Below are 21,899 nucleotides of genomic sequence, written 5' to 3'. Positions count from 1 at the left end.
AGGAGTGCAGTTCTTATAGTATACATGCCTTTGTCAGAGAAGTTGAGGAGAACCATATAAATTTCTATAGTGGAGACCTCACCCGAAAGACCCTCTGTGTTTGACAGAGAGAAGGCCAGAGTGCAGGCTCATCAGCGTGCATTACTGTCTGGCTGAGGAGAAACCATAATTACACTCTTCTCTTGGGGTTTGCTCCATTAAGGTTCATATGGAAAGTGTTACTGTGCCTTTTCTGGCCGTGTCATACACATACCCCAGACGGGAAATGGACGAGGATAATGGATGCATACTTAATGGAACATTAATGGAAGTTTCCTTTGTTTCCATCAATCTGTTGAAAATGCCTGAAAACACTACTTTATGTTTTGGGAATAAAATGCTGACTGCCGTTCTGTAGGAAAGTTGTCTGTAGACTGTAGGGCAAAATCATTATCTGTGTTTCTGAGCAGTTATGAGCTCAGGGTAGTTTAACTGGTACTGTAAACCAATTAGTGTAATGTACACGCCACTATTTATTTGAATGAGTGGAAATGATAATACCTGATGAAGCATATTGATGTATCACTTTGTTAAAAATCAGATGTGAGCATTGTCTTGAAAATGTTGAAATGTTTTTATTTTCTTTTTTTACATTTTGACAACACTGTTATCTGAACAAAAATATTTATGTACATAAATAAGCAACTAAAAATGTACAGTCATACACAAGAAACAGTCCGTCTGAGTAATAGTCAGTACAGCTTGTATCACGTGTACGTTATTGGTATGGTATTGGGAAACAAAATGTTGAAGCAGTCTATAAATGAATTTGAAATAACATTAAAAAAAAAATCAATTCAAAGCCCCACAGCTCTGGTGTTACATTGATGATGACCCAGCAGGAGGAGGCAGGGGGCAGGAATATAGTCCCTCTGATCCACACCTACAGGCATCCAAATGGTTAATGCGTGGGGGGACGGGAAGATGAGCGGCTCCACATTGTCTCCATTCTTAATTTGACCTACAATTATTTCTTCAGTGGACCTGACATTTTACGTAGACCCTTTATCCTGTAGAGCAGCCCGTTGATAAAATCCTGTGGAGAAGATGGGGAAATTTTATTTAATTTTTTATGTAACTTTAAAACAATAAGTAGACTTATTATTTCAGTCCTCTTTTCTAAGTTTTTGTCTCACCTCTTTTGGCTTCCCGCATTCTTGCAACAACTCCTAGTGAACAAACAGAAAGAGGTATACACTTCTCCATTGTTTTTTCTTTGAATACATTGCACAACAGGATTTCATTATGAGTCAGTTTCTTCTTAAGGACAACCAAATACAAATATGTACATTAGTGCTGACAGCGAGGGGCTTCACTGCCGTGCTGCCCTCACATGGGGCGATCCGGAGATTTGCCGCGTTAATGCTGTTATGGCGCTAACGTCATTTTAACGAGATTAACGCTGACAGCACTAATATACATATGTAATTTAGGGGAACTAGTTGCAGATACACTCAACAATAATAAATGACTGACAAGTCATTAACAAGCAATTGGGATGTTTAATCAGATCAGTATTTAGGCTATTCTACAGAATCCTACCTCCAGCCGGGTTCTTTGCCCCTCATCCGACAGCTCCAGGAGCTCGTCTATGTCGATTTCTAACTCTGGGATCTCTTCTTCCTGTGAGAGTGGAGAGGAATAAAAGTTAAAGACCATATTCATTGAGACTTGTGTTTCTGCATGCCTCACAAACTCCTACAAATTGGATTGTATAATGTGGGCTTCTTGGCTTCTTATCCCTCCTCATCTTTCCAGCCAACTAAGCGTAGTCATTCAGACAGAAGACTAAGGCTTACGTTTTCAGTTCAATTCCATTTTAGTTATATAGCACCAAATAACAACGAAAATCGCATCAAGGCACTTTAGAGAGAAAACCAATCAGATATTCCAACCCGACGAGCAAGCACTTGGTGACAGTGGGAAAGAAAAACTCCCTTTTTACAGGAAGAAACCTCTGGCAGAACCAGGCTCAGGGATGGGCAGCCATCTGACGACTGGTTGGGGGTGAGGGGAGGAACATGGGACAAATTTATTAGTTATGTTGGTGTGGGTTTACTGTAGAGGATAAAAAATTGATTGACTTGATGGGAAAAGCTGCAGTGGGCTGATGGATGAAGACAGAAAGGCTGTATGAGGATTCAGGATTCAGATTTTATGGATGGTTCAGCCAGCTGGCATTCCCAGCTCCGCCACTTTTTTTTACATATTAATCTCTGATGCACGTCACATGTTTTTAATACTGCACACCTGGAAAACAAAAAACAACACAAACCCACGAGCGCTCCCAACTGCAATGTAACGACCTATAGATTGCATCATTTTTAAAGATTAGCAGCAATTATATGTGAAGACTGTAAAACATAGCACTCTCCACTCTCAAGGCCAAATATAGCAAAGCAATCACTTCATGTAACAAGCTCTGAACACCTTTCAGGGAGAATGAGGAGTGCTCACTGGAGGAACTCGAAGATATCTGGAGTCAGCAGGTGCATGCTCATATTTGACGAGTGTGGTCTCTTTTTTTTATTAGGAGGAATATTTTCTGGTTTGGGAGCTTTCATGACATGAAAGGACGGGGCTCACACAGCTTTCTAGATGTGGAGAGAGAGCTAATCAATGCGGAAGTGCTGAGTGGCAGAATAGATGGGCCCCCGTGCCTGCCTCTAATTGATACACACTGCCAATTTGGACCCTGTGTAATTCTGCTGATGTCTGCAGGATAAATGCAGTGCCGAAGGTTTTTTTATTATTATTATTATTATATCTAAGCTGTGCATTTATGGACTTTGCTTTACCAACTGTACTGCGTTTTGTACTTGACCTGGTTCAAAAGTGCTGATAGTGTAATCCTGAAAAACTTCAACAAAGCATCTTAATGACTAAAAGAAAAAAAAGCAGTGAATACGTTTATTATTATACTTGTATTTATTAAAATGGATTGGGGTTTGGGGTTTTGTAGAATTGTGTTCAGTATGCATTCCAAACAGTGCTAAGATTACCTATGACATGACTGAAGAGGTTTAATTTTCACCATTTGGAGCCATTCAGTGGCTCTACTATAATTGTATGAGAATAGAAATGTGTATAAGTATACTTCATGTCCAGTGAAAAGGAAACCTCTCTAATGTACTTATACTGCTCTTAAACTTCCTCAGTCTGCCTCTGAAAGTGAGGCAATGCAGAGCACTGCTGAATATCAATGAGCGACGGCTTCCTCTTGCTGGGAGGAACACATGCGTTTATCACGAAGACTCACAATCTGATCCTCATTCTAACTTCCCAGTATTTCTCGCCGGGATTTACCTTCATTGTGAGAGGGAAAGGGCCTTTTAATGAGGCCTCTGGGTGGAAACCATCTCAGCAGCACTTTTTGAAGTTAAAAAGCAATATACTAAAGCTAAAACCAATGTTGGCACTAATGCTGAAATTCATGAATATCAAAGTGGCTCTCAGAGGACTGAAGCTTCAGATGGTAGTAGTGCAAATATGTTGCGAAGATAAGACGACTTCCACCGGAATTTTACAATTTTTACATTTCACCATTATCGGGAGTTGACCTAAAACTCTCTCAACAAGCACTCCTGAGCTGCAGTGATGGGAAACTGTCCACATATAGAACAGTAGCTACTATGTGCAGAGTGTTTGCCATTAGCTTTGCCTTAGGATGTGATATTCTCACTGCTTAAATCAAGAGAGGGTGTCTGAGCCAATAAAATTGTTGTGTAATATGTTGACATTTGATATCCCAAGGGAATAATGACTTTGGTGACCTTTGACCTGTTAACTGAGCAATCAATATCACTCCTTGACATTTATTAAGTACCAGACAGGAAATTCAAGCTATGTCTGATTTTTTATTCAGCTTCAATTTGGATATTTACTGATATTAAGAAGAGCATTACCACTTTTGCATAGCTCTAATAATCAGCTGGTGAATAATAAGCAAACTAAACTTTGCTTATTGCTGTGACCACTGAACACTTAGATTTGATGATGCTGTATTATTCTTTGCTAAGCAGCAGCAGGGATTAGACAGGAAGGGTTTGCTATTTTCACTAACACTTCACTATTGTGGGCATGAGCAGCTAACAACACGACAGCTTTTTCTTTTTTTTTCTTTTTTTATTATTATAACAGGTTTAGTTGAACTTCCTGTAATTTCATAACACAGTCAGTAACACGGTTCACTAGCCTTTCCTTATAACAGGATATTAACATTAACATCAAACGCTCATCATGGTGTTTGTTATTACACAGGAAGCCATGCCCAGGAAAACGTGTCTTGTTTCGAGAAGATGCCGGCACATGTTAACTTATCATCCCCTTCCCTTTTCCTGCCAGAAGCACGAGCTGTCCACATCTCAAAATATTCATTAACTTCAGCAAGTGAGTCACGGCAGAGTTGCAAGAGAAAAAAGGGAGCCTTATCCTGTTGTCTAATTACATACAAATCTGAGCAATTTTTTAAACAAGAATCAGCTGAACTTCATAGGATTCATCCCAGTCTGCATAAAGTCTCAAACAAATTACTGTCTCTCAGTGGAAATTTCTGCAGTTTGCACATTTAAAAAAACAAGTTTTCACTAAAGAAGACTGACACTCAGTGGGGAAAATAGAAGTGTCTGTCTAAATCGAAGCATGCAGACTGAGAGGTTGCGTTGCCTATTTTAGAATTCTTTACTTAGTATATAGTTTGAAAGGTGTGAACTCTGCAAACGGAAGCCGCCACACCAGACTGAGGCAGTGCTTTCTATGAATTAGAGATGTGTCTAAATAATTCAGGCGGTGACACAGGGGACTGACGGTAAATGCTTCCACGCGGAAGACTCAGAGAACCAACAAAGGAACCTTCCCCTGAGCCCATGCAAAATTCATTACACTGGCCTGTGCACGTGGACAAGAGCAAATAATCCCACATGAGGACCTGATGCAAATATTCAGGCTATCCAAAGTGGAAAGTTGAGCCTTAATTTCCATATGTAAAGAATGTAGGTTTGTCTTAAGGAAATTGTAAAGACAAGGTACTTGAAGTCAGTGGTAGCAGGTATTATTGTAAACCCATCAAAGAAATGCATTGTGTTATTGCTCTGTTGTCAGTTATACCGAGAATCCGTCCATCCTGCGGCAGGGCGAACATCTGCTATCTGTGCTGTACATGTGCTGCACAATTACACTTATGTTAGATCACGTTAGAACCAGAACGAAAAAGCAGAAGTACTAAAATAATTGTATGTTTCTGGGACAAGATCAAAAGAGTAGACAGAGACAAGACTTTGGATCTGTTTTTGTCTACGTGTCCCAGTTTCAACTAATGTGATTTATTCTGCCCTCAGCATCGCAAGCATATTAACATATATTACCAAGAGGCTCACAAAACAAGTATCCTGAGGAGGAAAACACTTAAGTACCCTGAGTTGTGACTCAAATGGTTTAACTTTAAGGCAGCCAGGCTTAACCCTGGTTTAGATAAAGACGTTATCTAATCATGTTCAGATTTTCTCCACAGAACTTCCCTGTCCGCAGGCAGCCATAGATCTGCCCACCTGCTCGTGCTCTGCAGTGTTTCTATATTCAATTCAATTACAATTCAATTTTTTTTTATGTAGCACCAAATCACAACAGCAGTCACTTTAAGGGGCTTTATATTGTAAGGTAAAGGTAACGACCACTTTTGAGCTAATGAGGAAGAAATCTCCAGCAAAACCAGACTCAGAAAGACACAGCCAGGACAGGACAAAATGTGTATAAACACAAATAAAGAGTGACGAAGAAACACTCACAGTGTAACTAACAGAGGATTCAGGGTCATCAGATTCAGCCCTAACTATTATGCATTGCTTTATGCAACATGAAAAGGGTTTATTGATCATGTAAAGGGATGCCAGGCAGAGAGGTGGCTCTAGACCATCTTAAAGTGAGGAGAGCCTCCGTGTGGTTTGAGAGAAACGAGAAACACTTTGTCTCTGAGTTCTCCGGCACGAAACTGAGGCTGCGTTGTCATCTGATCCACGTCGTCACTGGAAAGCTCGCCCTCCTTTAACAGGCACCCTTAATTCCAACGTGCCACACCGCCTCGTGTAGGCGACGAGACATCTGTTGCCATGGTTTCCCCTTAGTGAACGCCAAGCAAATCAATATGGAGCCTATGACATAATTGGATTGCATCCCACCGTGCAGGAGGGAAGATATGAAGGATGTTGTTGTTGGTAGAGTCCTCGCTGTATTAAAATGAAGCCGTCTTCAGAGCATGGAATAAATTCGCTATGGAAGTAATAGTAATGCTTTTCCATGATGTAACTCTTTAACCATCACATGTCCTGTGGTAATACAGACTGCATATCTTTTGTTTTTTCCAATGCCTGCTGCATGTTAATTTCCATATCGAAACCATCATCGTTAATCATTTCCTTATATGTGAGCAATCAAACTATGTACTGTATTTTCGATTACATAGTTACTGAGTGACTGGGTGAATCTGTCACAAGACACGCAGACGTTGGATTGTGACATAATTGTTTTGGTGCACTGACTCACTGTTACTGTTGCTTGCCTCACTGTACAACTTTGTTATGTGCAAGGACATCATCTAAACGCCTCGTATCTTAATGTAGCCACATGGCAACCACGTATGCTTAAAGAGACCGAGGTGTGTAATTGTGGTCGTGCTTACTAGTCACGTCCCCTCTCTGCAAAATCATTCGATCTCTTAGTGCAGAAGACCACACAGCTGGCACCTCAGTCATTTTGATGACATGCGAGGGTTTCTGTACCAGAAAGAACAGCCGTGAAACACAGCTACTTTCCTACCACCCACTCCCCTATGAGGTTCTTGTCGTTTCTATTACAAGCACCCTTTTTGAGCGGCTCGGTGCCTCTCCCCTTACTTGCTCCCCTCTCCTCCTCTTTGGCCACCCCCGGCACAGCGTGCTTCTGAGTGAGTGTCTGTGTGAGCCAGCCCCGTCCTACCTCACAGTCAAACAGCAGGTGCAGCTGCCCGTCGATCCACTCCTCGATATCCAGCCTCTTCTGCAGGTCCTTGCGGTTGTATTTGACTGTCAGCTTGCCAAGTTTGCGGTGCGCCGGCTCCTCTGCTTTGTCTGTTGCCTGGAACATCACCCTGGACTGGGTGCTAGGGTCTGATGCCATGGCTGCCACGGCCTCAGGAGATCCGTGGAAACGCACCGAGCTGGAACACAGACAGACCTACAGGCACGCTGGACTTGCAGGCTCTGAATCCCCAGCTCTGTCTCTGCTTTTCTTTTAGTGATACGCTGCTCCCACACGTATCTCCTGTGTTTCCTGTTATCTTTGTGGAGTGCTCGTGCTCTCCCTTCTCCTTAGCACTGCCTCTGGTTCCCTGCTTGTCCTCACCCCCGACCCCCCTTCTCTCTCTCTCTCTCTCTCTCTCTCTCTCTGTCCCTCTCTAAAGCTCACTGTCTTGCTCTCCTTCTCTCCTCCTCTTGCAACACCCACTGGCTGCACTATCAGTAGAATGGTAATGAGATATGGCTCCGAGCTTGCCTCTGCATGTGTGTATGTGCACACACTTTACAGGGTGTGTGTTTGCGTTTTGCTCTCTTTGTCTGTCTTATATCAGGAAGGGGTGGGTGGGGAAAGGTGGTTGGGGGGAGGCAGTGGGCATAGGTCAATTACAGCAATAAAAAGAGGAGAATGGGTGAAAGGGCAACTGCCTTCAATCAAGTTAGGATAATAACTCTGGGTGAAAATATCCCAGCATATCCTTTTGCACTTTTGATCTTTCCCTTCTGATCATTGCACGTCTTGCCAATCCTGTCATTACTGGCACACCACTCGTGTTCTTTTTTATTGTTTCCCCCCTCAGTAAAAGTACCTTAAGTATTTATAAGTTGACAGACTCAAATGGGTTTGCCATCCTTGATGCTTCTTAAGTTCACAAACACTTCTAACTATAGCTGGGTCCCCCCCAACCTGACAGGTGATCCAGGGTTCCTCTAGTATGGTAGCTGCTTAGTCCTTTATAATGGGTATTATCAGGTGTGCGTTTAATAAGCCTTGAAGTCCAATTGGCATCCTCAGTTACGCACAGGTAAATAATGGATGACGCAGCGGCAGCAGCAGTGTTTATGACTCTTTAGAAGTCAAACGACAAAAGTCTGAAAGCATCAGTGTTTCCAAAGTCAAACAGCAGCACTCCACCCCACAGGTCAAAAAAATTCATAGTAGTGGACACCTATGCCAGATTATTACAGCTGAGACAAGAGAGGCAACAGGCTGCAGAGTTTCCACAGATCGTATTACGATATGAATAATGGGGTTCAGCTTTTTTGGCTTTTGGCAGGGACTATCCATCAGGCATGCCTGCAAGTGTTCACCCACTGATGCACCGTCTGTTACAAACACTGAATTATTGAGTGCCTCGAGCAGCTCACCTTTCCAAGCAAACAAATTCATCCATCCCATCTTATGGCTACTTGGTTCTGCTCTATTGGGTTGTCTAAAAAAAAAGGCTAGGCCTTCTCACCTCAGGCCTATCAGGGTGACTCATTGTAGGTGACAGAAAAAGAAAGCAGGGCCAATAAATATGGTCTGCATTTGTATAGCGCTTTTCTAGTCCATAGGACCCCAAAGCGCTTTACACTACATTCAGTCATCCACACACACATTCACACACTGGCGATAGCAAGCTACATTGTAGCCACAGCTGCCCTGGGGCGCAATGACAGAGGCGAGGCTGCCGGACACAGGCGCCACCGGGCCCTCTGACCACCACCAGTAGGTAAACACGGGGTTAGTATCTTGCCCATTTGTATATTTGACATGCAGCCAGGAGGCAGCCTGGGATCGAACCACCGACCTTCTGATTAGTGGCTGACCTGCTCTGCCACCTGAGCTACAGCCACCCAAATAAGCTTGACCTCAGCTCGTGTGACCCGTAGGGCTGAAGATGGGTCCTTTTAGGCAGCAGAGTTCACAGATAACCCCACTAACTTTGTTTTCTACAAGATAGTAATTTTCTGAGTGTTTTTGTCTTTCAACATTTCTAAACCAAATTATTTACATTGCATAATTTGATTATCAACTTCCTGTTGCTCCACACCTGGTTCATGCATTGCTTCCTGACTGGTCACATATTTTAATGAGTCACCAGCCTGAATCAGCTCAGTATTACTATGACAAAGAGAACTGGGGCTGCTGTGAATTTAAAAGATGGGTCCTTTTGTTTTGTTTTTTCATATTAGGGCTAGACGCATGTTTTGGTTTGTTTGTTTATTTTTTTACAGTAATTTTAGAAATAAACAATAAACTGCTCACCCAAGCCAGCTTGTTCAGCATTTGGTGGGGCCATACTGCCATCTTCTGGATTAAAGCTCATGAACATTTTAGGTCCGTGACAGTATAAAAAAAATAGGGTAAGTAATTAGACACTGAAAGAGGAGCTTCACAGCCACAGAGACTGTTCAGCTTTTTCCATTTTGGAAGAATTCCTAATTTGCATCTATGGTAAAGACATCAGTTTCAAAAAAAAAAAAAAAGGCTTGGAAATTGTGGTCAGCAGCTCACGTTTGATGTGCATTAGTGCAATATGTGAGGAGAAACAGAAGAGCAATCCTCCCCCTAGGTTGTCAGCAAAAACCTTTCAGTGACATTTACATAAAGGGAGATATTGTGTTGCAGTGCACAAACCCTATTACAATGATAAATGCACGTCTGTGGTACAAAAGCCACAGGCACTAGTCTAGAGATGCAGTGGGAAACGATATTAACCGATGAATCATTCCTCTCCATATTCTCACAACTGAGTGATTCATGTGTGGTGTAGGTAGGGCATGCTATCATCGTGTTATTTTGCGGGGAGAGGTGTTACTTGTCTCCTCAGAGTGCATGGTCACTTCACTTTACAAAGTTCTCCCGATCACTTAAATCATGCGATTAAACGTTTCTATCCTGATGGCAGTGGTTTCTTCAGAGGTGGCAGTTCCCCCCATCAGGCAGAGGAGGTCACTAAATGGTTTTCATGAGTGTGAAAATGACACTCAAATGCTGTGACAGCTGCTATGCTCACCAGATCTCAACACAACGAGGTCTCCACAACTTTTCATAACTATCAAGAAAAAAATTTTTAGGGTGATCTATCTATCTATCTATCTATCTATATGTATATCTATATATATATCTATAGATATACATATAGATATATATATAGATATAAAACAACAAACAGAAGAAGACGGCCGTAGTGATCGATGTAGCGGTTCCCAATGACAGCAATATCAGGAAGAAGGAACACGAGAAGCTGGAGAAATACCAAGGGCTCAGAGAAGAGCTCGAGAGGATGTGGAGGGTGAAGGTAACGGTGGTCCCCGTGGTAATCGGAGCACTAGGTGCGGTGACTCCCAAGCTAGGCGAGTTGCTCCAGCAGATCCCGGGAACAACATCGGAGATCTCTGTCCAGAAGAGCGCAGTCCTGGGAACAGCTAAGATACTGCGCAGGACCCTCAAGCTCCGAGGCCTCTGGTAGAGGACCCGAGCTTGAGGGATAAACCGCCCGCAGGGGCGTGCTGGGTGTTTTTATAGATAGATAGATAGATAGATAGCGTTAATCCCCTCAATGCAGATCGAGAGACTTCAGTGCGCATGCACGTTAAAACTGGTGGCACGCAGAGTTCTCAAGATCTTATTGTTGGTTTTCGCTTTACATTTCTGATTACTATGAAAGAAGATTTAATAGTATTTTTTCTATATTCATTCATTTTAATATGTGTATTTTCTCTTGTTGCCAACGACTGGTTTATCTGACGGATTTTTAGATTTATCTCATTTACTAATTCATTTTTAAAAATAAAACAGCCGTTTGTATAGCGTTAAAATAAATACGTGTGTTTTGTTTAGTTGTTTTATTGCTGACTGATATTATTTTATTAGATATTATCTACTAATGGAACTTGAAATCAACCCTAAAGGTTGAGGACTGAATGATTGACTGGAGTGTCGCCCGGGTGTTTACAGTGCTGCTTTACACTCACACGCTCGGTCCTCTGTCCCTGTTTTGTTAGGAGAGAGAAGGGAGTGGCGCGGCTCAAGAGTGGAATTTCACTTCCTGTATCTCAGGTGAGTCACCTGGGCTATGTCGTTGACTCCGTGGTTTTTGCCGACATCAAACAGGTTAATCTCTTCTGAGTTTCAGTCTCGTAAAGCGTCAGATCAGTGTGGTAGCACTCAGATACGTCTTGTGGAATATCAGGAAGTTGTTAGTTTAATCAGAGTCGACTGCCGAGGAGGAGAAGTGTTGTTTAGCTTTGAGGCCTAAACTGGTCTCTCTTTTTAGGTTGTTTTTTGTTATAAGTTTTCCCAACTGTGGCTGTTTTTATATTTAAATATTGAACCGATTTCACTTTCACTTCTGGATTTTATTTGCGTCAATTTGCCATCGTGGGACTCTTATTTTAAAATAATGTATTCATTAATTAAAGGACGATCGGGTGCGTGTGCGCTGCTGCTCTTGTTACTTGTTGTAACCACCGCTGGTCAGCAGGTTGGTGAGGAATGCTTGGCCCAATTCGAGAAAGGTCGGGATGACTTTGTGCTCGATGCCGACGGATCTGTGAAAGACGGAGCGACGTTTATTTCGTCGCCGAAACTGTATCGACACAAGGACTGCGTGCAAGCCTGCTGCAAAGATTCCAGGTGCAATGTCGCCTTCATGGAGGAGGGAGAGGAGGGAGGCACGATCAGCTCCTGCTTTCTCTTTGATTGCCTGTACAAACAGAAATACGTTTGCCACTTTGTTGGGAAGAAAGGATACGACAGTTATATCCACAAGAACATTTTTAGCAGGTACCATGTTAATCACCCCGACCCAGGTAAGGCCAAAACTCACAAAAGAATATTTGTCATAGTGTTGTTAGTTATGCCTTTGTGAATATCTGACATGCATACGGACTATAACTGTGGGAACATCCAGTAGTGACATTTCTTTTTTCTAAGGAACCCAACTTCACAACAGACATTATGAGGGTGTCCTGTTTAAATGCTTAAAGGTCATGAATTTGCCAAATTTGTTAGCACACTCCGATAATTAAATCCACTAGTTTTGATTCACCCTTTTTTTGTTTTGTTTAATGATAACAAGCATATCTTGTTCTTCATATCTATGGCAGTAATCTTCAGTTTTGCGTGTTTCTACATGCCTGGAAGGGTTAGCATGTTCATCTCTCTTCAGCTTGTTTAGTTGCTTGTACTGTTTTTGTTTTGTTGCTTATTTCTTTTACATTTTCTGTTAAAACTGGTCAAAATGTGATTCCCACCAATCTCACGGTTTCGCTCTAGATACTGATGACCGTCGTCCAGTGGCCGATGGAGGTCCGGGCCAGGTGATCCAGCCTCATGAAAGCCTGGTACTGAATGGTATGAAAAGCAGAGATGACAAAGGGATTGTGTCCTACAAGTGGAAAATGCTCACCGAATATCTATATGCTGTCTATGAGGTGAGGAGAGTGACAAACCTGAGTTTACCACCATTATTTTAAGACGATGGCATTTATTTATAGGAATATCTGCTATAACTGTATTGATTCCACCTGCTGTTTCACTAAAAAAAACGTGAGACACTGTCTTTATATGCCCTACAGGACATCCAATTTAAAGACCAAATGGTTGTTTCCAACCTGACATCTGGGAAATACAGGTTCCAGCTGACTGTTACGGATACTATCGGCCAGTCGGATTCAACCGAAGTTAAGGTCCTCGTCCTCACTCCTGAGCAGTCTGAGCGTGAGTATCTAGTCTGAAAAAAGATGCTGTTTGAACCTTCAGCATGATTTGAACATACTGGGATTTAAATTATGTGGTGGCTGTGGCTCACGAGGTGGAGCAAGGAATCTACTATTTGAAGGATTGGTGGTTCTATCCCTGACTTCTCCAGTCTGTATGCCAAAGTATCCTCTGGCACGATCACAGTTGGAATGTTAGATAGAAGGGTTAGGTGTAGAACAAAGGTGCTTATTTCTGTTATTGAGGCTGCTGTATAAAGCACTTTGAATGCTGAAGCAGAAAAGTGATATCTAAGAGTCAGTCCATGTATCTGTTTTTAAGTTTTAAATGGAGAGAGAACCTTACCCTGTAGATCAGAGTCTTCATGACATAAATACCGCGCTGCCAGTCCGAAGCTGGAAATTACATCTCAGCTTGGAGTTGGCCGATATGTTTCATTACTTGATAGACTGGCAGGAGCTATGGTTCAGTTTCAGTTGTAATGAGTCATGTTTTCCTCCGTATCGTATTTGTTGACATTTTCTTTAATGGGGTCAAGACGTCCTAATTCAGATATTTCCCCAAAAAAAATAATTTTGTAAATATATGGATTATTTATTTTAATTAATTAATTTTCTGTTGCATCACCCTGACCCTGGAATATTAAACATTTCCAAGCAGCTTGTTTTCAGTTGCTCCTTGAAGTCCTTCCATGTTGGCAGACATGTCACAACATGCTAGAATCATTCCTGTGGACAGAGTGACATGACAACATGAACACAGAGGGATAAAAGCTTGTGTTTTAAAGGGATTACACCCAATTCTAAGACTCTGGGGAAGGAGGGCTGGTAGCAGGAAAATGAACTTTGGAGCACAAGCGACTGGTTTAATATTCTCCTTTTGTGTGAGGGGAAGTAATATCCAGGTCGCTTCTGTTGTAAAATACCACAGTAAGGCGACATGACGCTCTCTGGAGAAAACGGAAGTGAGCAATCTCAATCGGTGTGGTTTTTACTGTTCCCCCGATACCATCACTCCTCCCCCAACTCAGAAGAACCTGTCAGTCTGGTTTCTGCTTAGGCGGCACAAACAAAAAGTCAATGTCCGTAAATGTTAGTGTCCGTACTAATTAAGTCATTTAAAATCTGTTGTTTTTAAAAAATACGTGTGCGCTATAGGGGGTTGTCTTTTGCTTAGTTCTGCATCTGCTGGTTGATTATATAGTGAAGGACAGGAAAAGATTTCTAACCATGCAGTTGGTTCAGTCACCCATTAACAGGTTTAGTGCTGAATAATGTTCAGGAATGCTTTCTGTGGAATATGTGTGATTGTTGCTGAGACTTGCCTTTGTGTCAGTGCCGCGACTCTTGCATGACAATTCTTGCCATTCATGAATGAAGAAATAATACGAGAACTTACCAATTAAAGTACAGCTTATACTTCCAAATGCTACGTTTCCTTTTCCAGTGTAAAAAGAATCTATGATCTTTTGTGTCATTAACCACATTCGCATGATCTGTAGCTCTTTTGTTCTCCACTTCTTTTTTCTGCTCCCTCTTTCTGTCTGGACGGCAGTTTCATAAGTAATTATCTGTCTGCTCTCAAGACAACAAGGAAGCACACGTCAAAGAAAATCTCACCAAATAAAGTATCGCGTATGAGACAGGACAGCTGTCTCATACGATTGATCAGATTGGATTATGGACTTAAAGCAAGTGTCATATTGTTAATTTGCTTCAGAAAGTCATCTGATTAACATTTAAAGCATTGACTAATAGTGAATCATTTTATATTTGTTAATGGGGATCTGTTTTATGATTTCTTTTCAGCTACTTTTCAAGTTGGACTCTTTTAGAGTCATTTTGATGAATTAAATTCCCATATTATCCTTATTTATCTTAACACAGGGCCTTGGCGCAGTATCTTGATTCATCCACTGTTTGACTTATCAGCACGAGTGCTTGGTCTTAAAGGGAAAGGTGCTAATTGCCCTTTAAGCCAACTTTCTTTAATTGGCTGCCCCTGACACAGATAATATTTGAACAGCAGGTGTGTGAGGTTTCTGTCCTCATACCCAGAGCCGAGTGATAAAACATACATGAGGGAAGAGTGAGCGTTTAGAACAACCTGAATCCTTTTGCCTCACAGGGGTTTCTTGCACACACGCTGAGCTCATAGCTTGAAACTCTGGCCGTGTTTAATAGGATCTTAGCAGCATTTATATTACTGAAAATAAGAAAAAGCACAATTTGTTTCCTCTTAAAGTCACAAAGAAATGGCCTTTTGATAAGCTGTTGACAGGTTTCATATTTTCAAGTGAACACATACAGGCTGTGAAGTTACTAGTGAAATTTAATGTGTGGTGGAGTAAGTTAGCTGTGATTCAAAGGTAATCCTTTTTATTTTGTGTCCCATCAGACCACTGTATGGCTCCGAAGAAGGCTGGACCGTGTCGTGGCTCTTTCCCTCGGTGGCATTACAATGGCGCCGAAGAAAAGTGTGAGGAGTTCTTATTTGGGGGCTGTAGGGAGAATCTCAACAACTATCTCACTGAGGGCGAGTGCGTTAAGGCCTGCCACGGTTCAGGTACCTGTGATCAATGCTTTTATTCTTCTGTTTGTTGTTTTTCATTTAAATGACTGACAGATCATTAATATGTGTGTGTGTCAATTCACTGAAGGGGTTTACATTACAGATTATAAGAGGATATATATATCTAGAGAACAAACTGTAACTGCTTGCCCTGGTATACATCTTTTACATTTTCAAGCCCTGTTTTAGAGCATTCCCTTCAATTTAAAACAAGTGTTTTTGCCACTAAGTGTCAGGTTCAGGTCTAAGCTTTCGTTTGAGTAGTTACATCAGCACAGACAGAACTGTGTCAGAGATCCAGCCCTTTGAGCACACAGAGCCCAGAGCTGCGAGACTTTGGCTTTGTTTCATTCTCCAAATAGCTCCTGCTGTGAGAGGTAATCACGTGAGCCTGCAAGTGAAGATGAACTATTATTTTTTTTTTTTAAATAAAGGAAAAATCAAGTAGAGACTTCAAAGCCAATATCAAGGCTTGTTCCAAAAAATGCCGGTGAACACGATTCTAATGGATAAGTGCAAAGTCCTTTGTATGGTAAAGAAAATGTACACTTATCTCTGCACAACAAATCAAGACTGCTCTCCAGAGTAGGTGTAAATGTCTCCTCAGGTGCATTAACAGAAAACATAGAAGTAGTAGTAATACAATACAAAATATATTAATTGATTATTTAAAAACATTTGAAAAATTGAAAACATCCCCCCAGGTGTTATACTGTCTGATCGCCCAAGGGACAAAATCCCTCCTCAGCCTCTCTGCTGAGTGATTCTGAGATAGCAGACTATTGCTGAAAGTTGTCGTCTTTCTGCCTGAAGAGGTGAAATGTCACCGTCAGGACACGTCAGTGACCTGATCTAAAAGCTCGGTGTAATTCTCCAAGATTCTCAGATACAGTTGTTTCGGTCTGGATTTAAATCTACTCAAATTTAAGATGGGAATTAACTGTACCGGTACTTTTGTTTCAATTCCACTGTAATAATTGTTTTTAAGATTTTACTTCTTTTTTTTATGGCTTCACTGATAGTTTGTAATTAAAAGAAATGAACATTTCTTCTCCTTAAGATTATCAAACCCCTTTTTATTTGAGGAAAATCTCAATACTAACGACTTTCTGTAGCTTACTCCCTGGTAAAAAAAAATAATTAACAAATCATTTTCATTTAATCATAATCTCCTTTTGTTTTATTTCTTTCAGTAAAAGGATCTGGTAGAGGTTTACCAATTCATAAAAATCAAGGTAGGTAAATGATGGTCGCGGAACAAAAGACTAGAAGCCTCATGTGCACAACTGGAAATGCATGTCTACTTTTTCTACTCTGTATGTTTTTCTTGGTCACCTCAGTGTTGCTCTCACAGTCTCTGGTGCCAAGCTGAATGGTTCCTAATGAGGGACTGGCTTAACATGTAAAAGTGATTTATTTACTTTTACAAATGTATTTGTACTGACACATAGTTTCATATTTACACAATTACGAAACACCATCAGAATTCCCTTGAAGCTGTGTTTCTGGCCATTTGACAAAAACCTGTTCTCACAACCAAAACTATGTAAATTTATGGCCTGACTGCTAAGTTCACCACAACTCTAGGTGATAGTTGTCTGATGGTTCATTAGCTATTGGATATAATTAGTTATCTAGGGCAAATATCTATCTAGGCCATAGAGCAGTACAAATGACACTTTCCCTTATGTTTGTGTGTCACAGCAGAAAAATGTGGTGCTCCGTGTAATGCGACACAATTCACCTGTGCTAATGGTTGCTGTTTGGATCCTGCACTCGAGTGTGACTCAACACCACAGTGTACCGACGGCTCTGATGAGCAGAACTGCGACGAGTGTGAGCAATAACTAACGGGCTTGTGGGATGACAAATGGGGCTTTGATAGCACTCTGATAAAATGTTTCTTGAAAGTCATGCTAACTGGTGTTGTCTCCTGTGTGGTCGTCAGTGAAAGACAACTTTGAGATTCTGCGGCAGATTCCAGTCAATGTAAAAAAAGGTGATTGGAGCTTCTAAGCCATTCTCTAGAGTTTATTTGTTATATAATTAGCTATTTCTAAATGTAGCACAGGCTGGTATTATCTATGTAACCTTAGTGGTGGTTTATTGAAATTCACAGCACACTGCACAGAAACTCCCGACCCAGGAGACTGCAGGGACAGTATGACTAAGTGGTACTACCAACCCATCGAACGGAAGTGTTTGCGCTTCAACTACGGTGGCTGCGGAGGAAATGATAACAAGTTTGAGAATGAGGAGGCCTGTCAAGACTATTGTCGTGGTGTCACAGGTAGGGTTTTATTTTTATATATTTATAGTACACATAATCCCAGACTTCATATATGATAGTACAATTTCCTATTCATGCCATTTTTATGCTACATGAGTTTAAATGGTTCTTTGTTTTCCTCGGGTTTAGTTTGGGCGCCTTTGTTAGAGGTGACATTTCACACCTGTTCTGATGGAGCAGTTCACAGCTCTCACAATGAACTGTAAACAAGGTGAACTGTAAATGAATTATTTTCCAGTAGGTTTAACTTCTTTATCAAATTCAATTCAATTCAATTTTATTTATATAGCGCCAAATCACAACAAAAGTCGCCTCAAGGCGCTTCATAGATACAGAGAAAAACCCAACAATCATATGACCCCCTATGAGCAAGCACTTTGGCGACAGTGGGAAGGAAAAACTCCCTTTGAACAGGAAGAAACCTCCGGCAGAACCAGGCTCAGGGAGGGGCGGGGCCATCTGCTGCGACCGGTTGGGGTGAGAGAAGGAAGACAGGATAAAGACATGCTGTGGAAGAGAGACAGAGGTTAATAACAGATATGATTCAATGCAGAGAGGTCTGTTAATACATAGTGAGTGAGAAAGGTGACTGGAAAGGAAAAACTCAATGCATCATGGGAATCCCCCGGCAGCCTACGTCTATTGCAGCATAACAAAGGGAGGATTCAGGGTCACCTGGTCCAGCCCTAACTATATGCTTTAGAAAAAAGGAAAGTTTTAAGCCTAATCTTAAAAGTAGAGATAGTGTCTGTCTCCCGAATCCAAACTGGAAGCTGGTTCCACAGAAGAGGGGCCTGAAAACTGAAGGCTCTCCCTCCCATTCTACCACGAACCCACAAAAGATAGAAGCCAGCTCCACAGTGGACCTCGCGTTATCTTTTATCTCACCGTTGAGCCTTTGTGGACCATAAAAAGCCCTGATAAACTTCCTGTATATTATTGCCCAGCTGCTGCCAACAACTAGCTAGTGATCATTTGGTGAGGAAAAAGGCCAACTAAATATTGTTTCAGGTGAAAACAACTAAATGCCAACTCTGCTACATGATTGTTGGGTCTGTAAATATGGAACTGTTTGTATAATGACAAACTGGCGTTACCATATGGTCCAAAAAATGTTTATGCATTTATTGCTGGAGGTGATGATAACCAGTACTGAAACCTTGGGCCATGCATTATTGCACATAATTTGAATACGGCTGAATGAGACTCATGAACCGTATGAATTATAGCCGAGTCGCACGGTGACACACAAATATTAGCTCGTTGCCAGATTAGTAAAAAGATGCTAACATACAGAGAAGCAGTAAAATGTAATTCATTCTGTCTTTACTGTCAAAGTGTTTGGCCAAAGGAAATCTGCAAGTTAATATTAAGTTATTTCCATCATTGCTTCATGCTAAAGAGTAACAGGTTGCTTGGTTTTACTGTTTAGATCAGTGGTGTCAAGCATATGGTCCGGGGGCCAAAATTGGCCCTGTAACGACACCCCTGAGGTTTTTTTGTTTGTTTGTTTGTTTGTTTTTACAGCGATTTCACAGTAAAATAAAAATGACATTTTATGTGAACAAGTTTACAGAAAACTATATATTTTTTAATTACAAGACAATCAGGGCAATAAAATATCAGAACTTTACCTGTAATTTCACATAGTTTCGCTGGTCAGGTCTAGCCCACTGAGATCAAAGTGGGCTGTATGTGGCCCACGATTGAAAATGACTGACATCCCTGGTTTAAATGAATGAATTATTGATTGAAATTGATAGTTATTTGTTAGTGTTTATGTGGCATTTGGGGTATTATAAATAGGTTTGGATCTATATGCTCCACACTTCAGAACTCCTTTACTAACTTGTGTTACAATTTCAAGAGTTTACCAACAATTTCCAACTTCAGCAGTGGTTTTACACCTGCTCTTTCCTCTAAAAGATTGTTTTTAATATTAAAGGAACTTTTTTTATTTTTTTTAATGACATACTGCTTTTTGTTTTTCAGAAAATGATGTATATTTAAGAGAAAGACAAGAGAGCGAAACCAGTGAGAGTGACAGCCAAACAGGTATATTACCCTTTATTTTTATCTATGCCTGTACCAAAGGAAAATAATTTCTTGCCCGTTGAGGTTTAAATACCCATCCTACCACTTTTACATCAAGAGCATTACTCTTCACCCTCTTTTCAAGCTCAGATCTTATATGACCAAAAATGTAATGCTGTAATTGTCTGTAATTGTAATGCTTATTTTAATTCATTTTAACAGCCATTTTAGCGTTAGCTATCGTGTTGGGTGTGGCTATTGTCATCGTTCTAGCCATCCTGGTGTACCACTTCCTAAAGGGAAGGAAGTCCCAGCACCGTCGTCTGCCTGCCAGTAATGCAACGTACACCACGATGGAGCCGAGCAGAGACGCTCTGGTCTACAATAGCACCACCAAACCCATCTGATCGATGAGAAAAGAAAGGCTGGTGTTTGGTTAAGGTTGCGAGTTGGAGATGTATGTTTTTAAAGGTAATGTACAGCCAAGGATGTCTTGGACGTCATCAGTGATGAAATGTGAGGTTTCATTTGATTTTTTTTTTTTTTTTTTTGAGTTGTTGGATAGCAGTTTGTGCAGGCTGATAGGAAAGTACTTTTAATTCTTTGAAAGTAGATTTCCACAGGACATGATCAATTTTAACCATACCCACCCCCCCAAAAAAGGTTCTCTACATGTTCATCGTTGCATTAAATTATGTTATAGCTCCGTGTGGACAGTTAAATTATTAAAGTCTACATTCTTATCAGGCCCAAACTGGCCTCTTTCTACAAAGTAATGTTCTTGATTTTGTTTTGTTTTTTTACAACTGAAATCTGGGAAATTTGGCGGTTATGTAATGTCAGTGATGTTTTAACGCCACTGACATTACATAACTGCCACTGCGGTTGCTTTAATGCCGCCTTCTTTACTCTGTCCAATTTTCTTTGTATTGTGTTTTACAAACTATTGTTACATACTCCCATGGATTTCATATGAATAGTTAATGCTATAAATATTCTTAGAATTTCAGAAGGTAACGCTTTACCCTGAAGTTTCTGGGTTGATCATTTTTAAATATTTGTTTTTAGAACAAGCATCATATATTATCAATTCCTTATTCACGCTTTAATAAATACACTTGCAGTTAATTATTCAGCATAAAATGTACATATTTGCTGGATCGTGATGTTCTTCCTTAATAAAAATATTAACTCACTTTTATTTGAGAAATCTTTGTCATGCAAAACACATCGGCTGTCTCGTTTGAACACGTTTCAGTTTTCATTTAGTCAGCTCTTGCAACACTGTCTTGTGTAATGTGCCGCACGCTTTGATTTGGGGGTTTTTTGTTAGTGAAATTAGTATTTCAGACTTCTGACGCTGCTGCCTGTCTGTGCATGTGCAGCTGGGATGATTAATAAATTAGATTTTTGATTTTTTTTTTAAATATACTTTATGATTGGATCTTTTATTGGTTTTTATAGATTTACCATGTTGCTTATCTGGGCTCTGCGTGTGTATCTTCAGGTATGTGTTTGTGGTAATACACACTAGCTTTCTAAGACACCCTTGGAGAGCATGACACACTTCCTGGTGACTGTGTGTGGAGTTATTTGTTAAATAAGTTTTTGTCTCACCTTCAGGTGGTTAAAAGTCACAGGTAATACAGTTTATAAACCTTATAAAAGTACCTGAGTTGTTGAAATCTGTACAGTAATATCACAATGTAGCCTAGACTGTAGACATTTTGAAGAGCATTAAATATGCTTTTGCTGTTTTGGGTTTAGGTGCAAATGTATTTTTGTTGTGTTTGGTTACTTGTCTGGTCTATACTTTGCACGACTTGGCTCACATTAGCAATGATTGAGGCTGAAATGAGTCAAACCACTTCGGCTAATGTCTGTTTAAGCAGTTTCAGAAAATGAACCACATCCTGTCAACTTCACTGGCATGATGCAACACTTTCTCCACACTTTAACAACATAAAGTGTGATATAATGGCACATCGGGAAACTAATGACATGGGTTCAACATTTTACCAACGTCATTCCAAAATGGATTCTATTCATTTTTCACCTCTTCAATGCACAACACACCAAAATGGAAAGAAAAAAATGCTAGAAATTCTTGCTAATTTATTAAAAATAATAAACCAAAAATAAAACATGTAAATGAGTATTCACAGCACACAGATACGCTTGTAAAGTTCTGGATAGGAAGTCATATTAA

The 21,899-nt window shown here is 40.7% G+C and overlaps 2 protein-coding genes across 3 annotated transcripts; one reads left to right on the top strand and one right to left on the bottom strand.

The window, feature by feature from the left end:
* Positions 1-938: 938 nt before the first annotated feature.
* Positions 939-7,447, bottom strand: ppp1r14d (protein phosphatase 1 regulatory inhibitor subunit 14D). The gene is made up of 4 exons (XM_080871079.1): positions 7,009-7,447; positions 1,582-1,662; positions 1,176-1,208; positions 939-1,075 (listed from the first exon to the last, which is right to left on the bottom strand). Exons 1-4 carry the CDS (start codon positions 7,186-7,188, stop codon positions 1,007-1,009), a joined length of 363 nt encoding a protein of 120 aa, XP_080727205.1. The 5' UTR covers positions 7,189-7,447; the 3' UTR covers positions 939-1,006.
* Positions 7,448-11,098: 3,651 nt separating this feature from the next.
* Positions 11,099-20,886, top strand: spint1a (serine peptidase inhibitor, Kunitz type 1 a). Of its 2 annotated transcripts, none has more exons than XM_080870779.1 (10): positions 11,099-11,885; positions 12,352-12,509; positions 12,654-12,795; positions 15,193-15,360; positions 16,560-16,601; positions 17,074-17,202; positions 17,315-17,365; positions 17,486-17,656; positions 19,649-19,711; positions 19,913-20,886. In XM_080870779.1, exons 1-10 carry the CDS (start codon positions 11,477-11,479, stop codon positions 20,095-20,097), a joined length of 1,518 nt encoding a protein of 505 aa, XP_080726905.1. In that variant the 5' UTR covers positions 11,099-11,476; the 3' UTR covers positions 20,098-20,886. The 2 variants fall into 2 exon arrangements, with proteins under 2 accessions (XP_080726905.1, XP_080726904.1); XM_080870778.1 differs by having other exon boundaries at positions 11,100-11,885; positions 17,071-17,202.
* Positions 20,887-21,899: the final 1,013 nt, after the last annotated feature.

This window comes from Rhamphochromis sp. 'chilingali' (genome assembly GCF_963969265.1).
Source record: "Rhamphochromis sp. 'chilingali' genome assembly, chromosome: 21".
Lineage (NCBI taxonomy): Eukaryota > Metazoa > Chordata > Actinopteri > Cichliformes > Cichlidae > Rhamphochromis > Rhamphochromis sp. 'chilingali'.
Note: the sequence above shows the minus strand (reverse complement) of the source record. Positions and strands in the feature narration are given on the sequence as shown.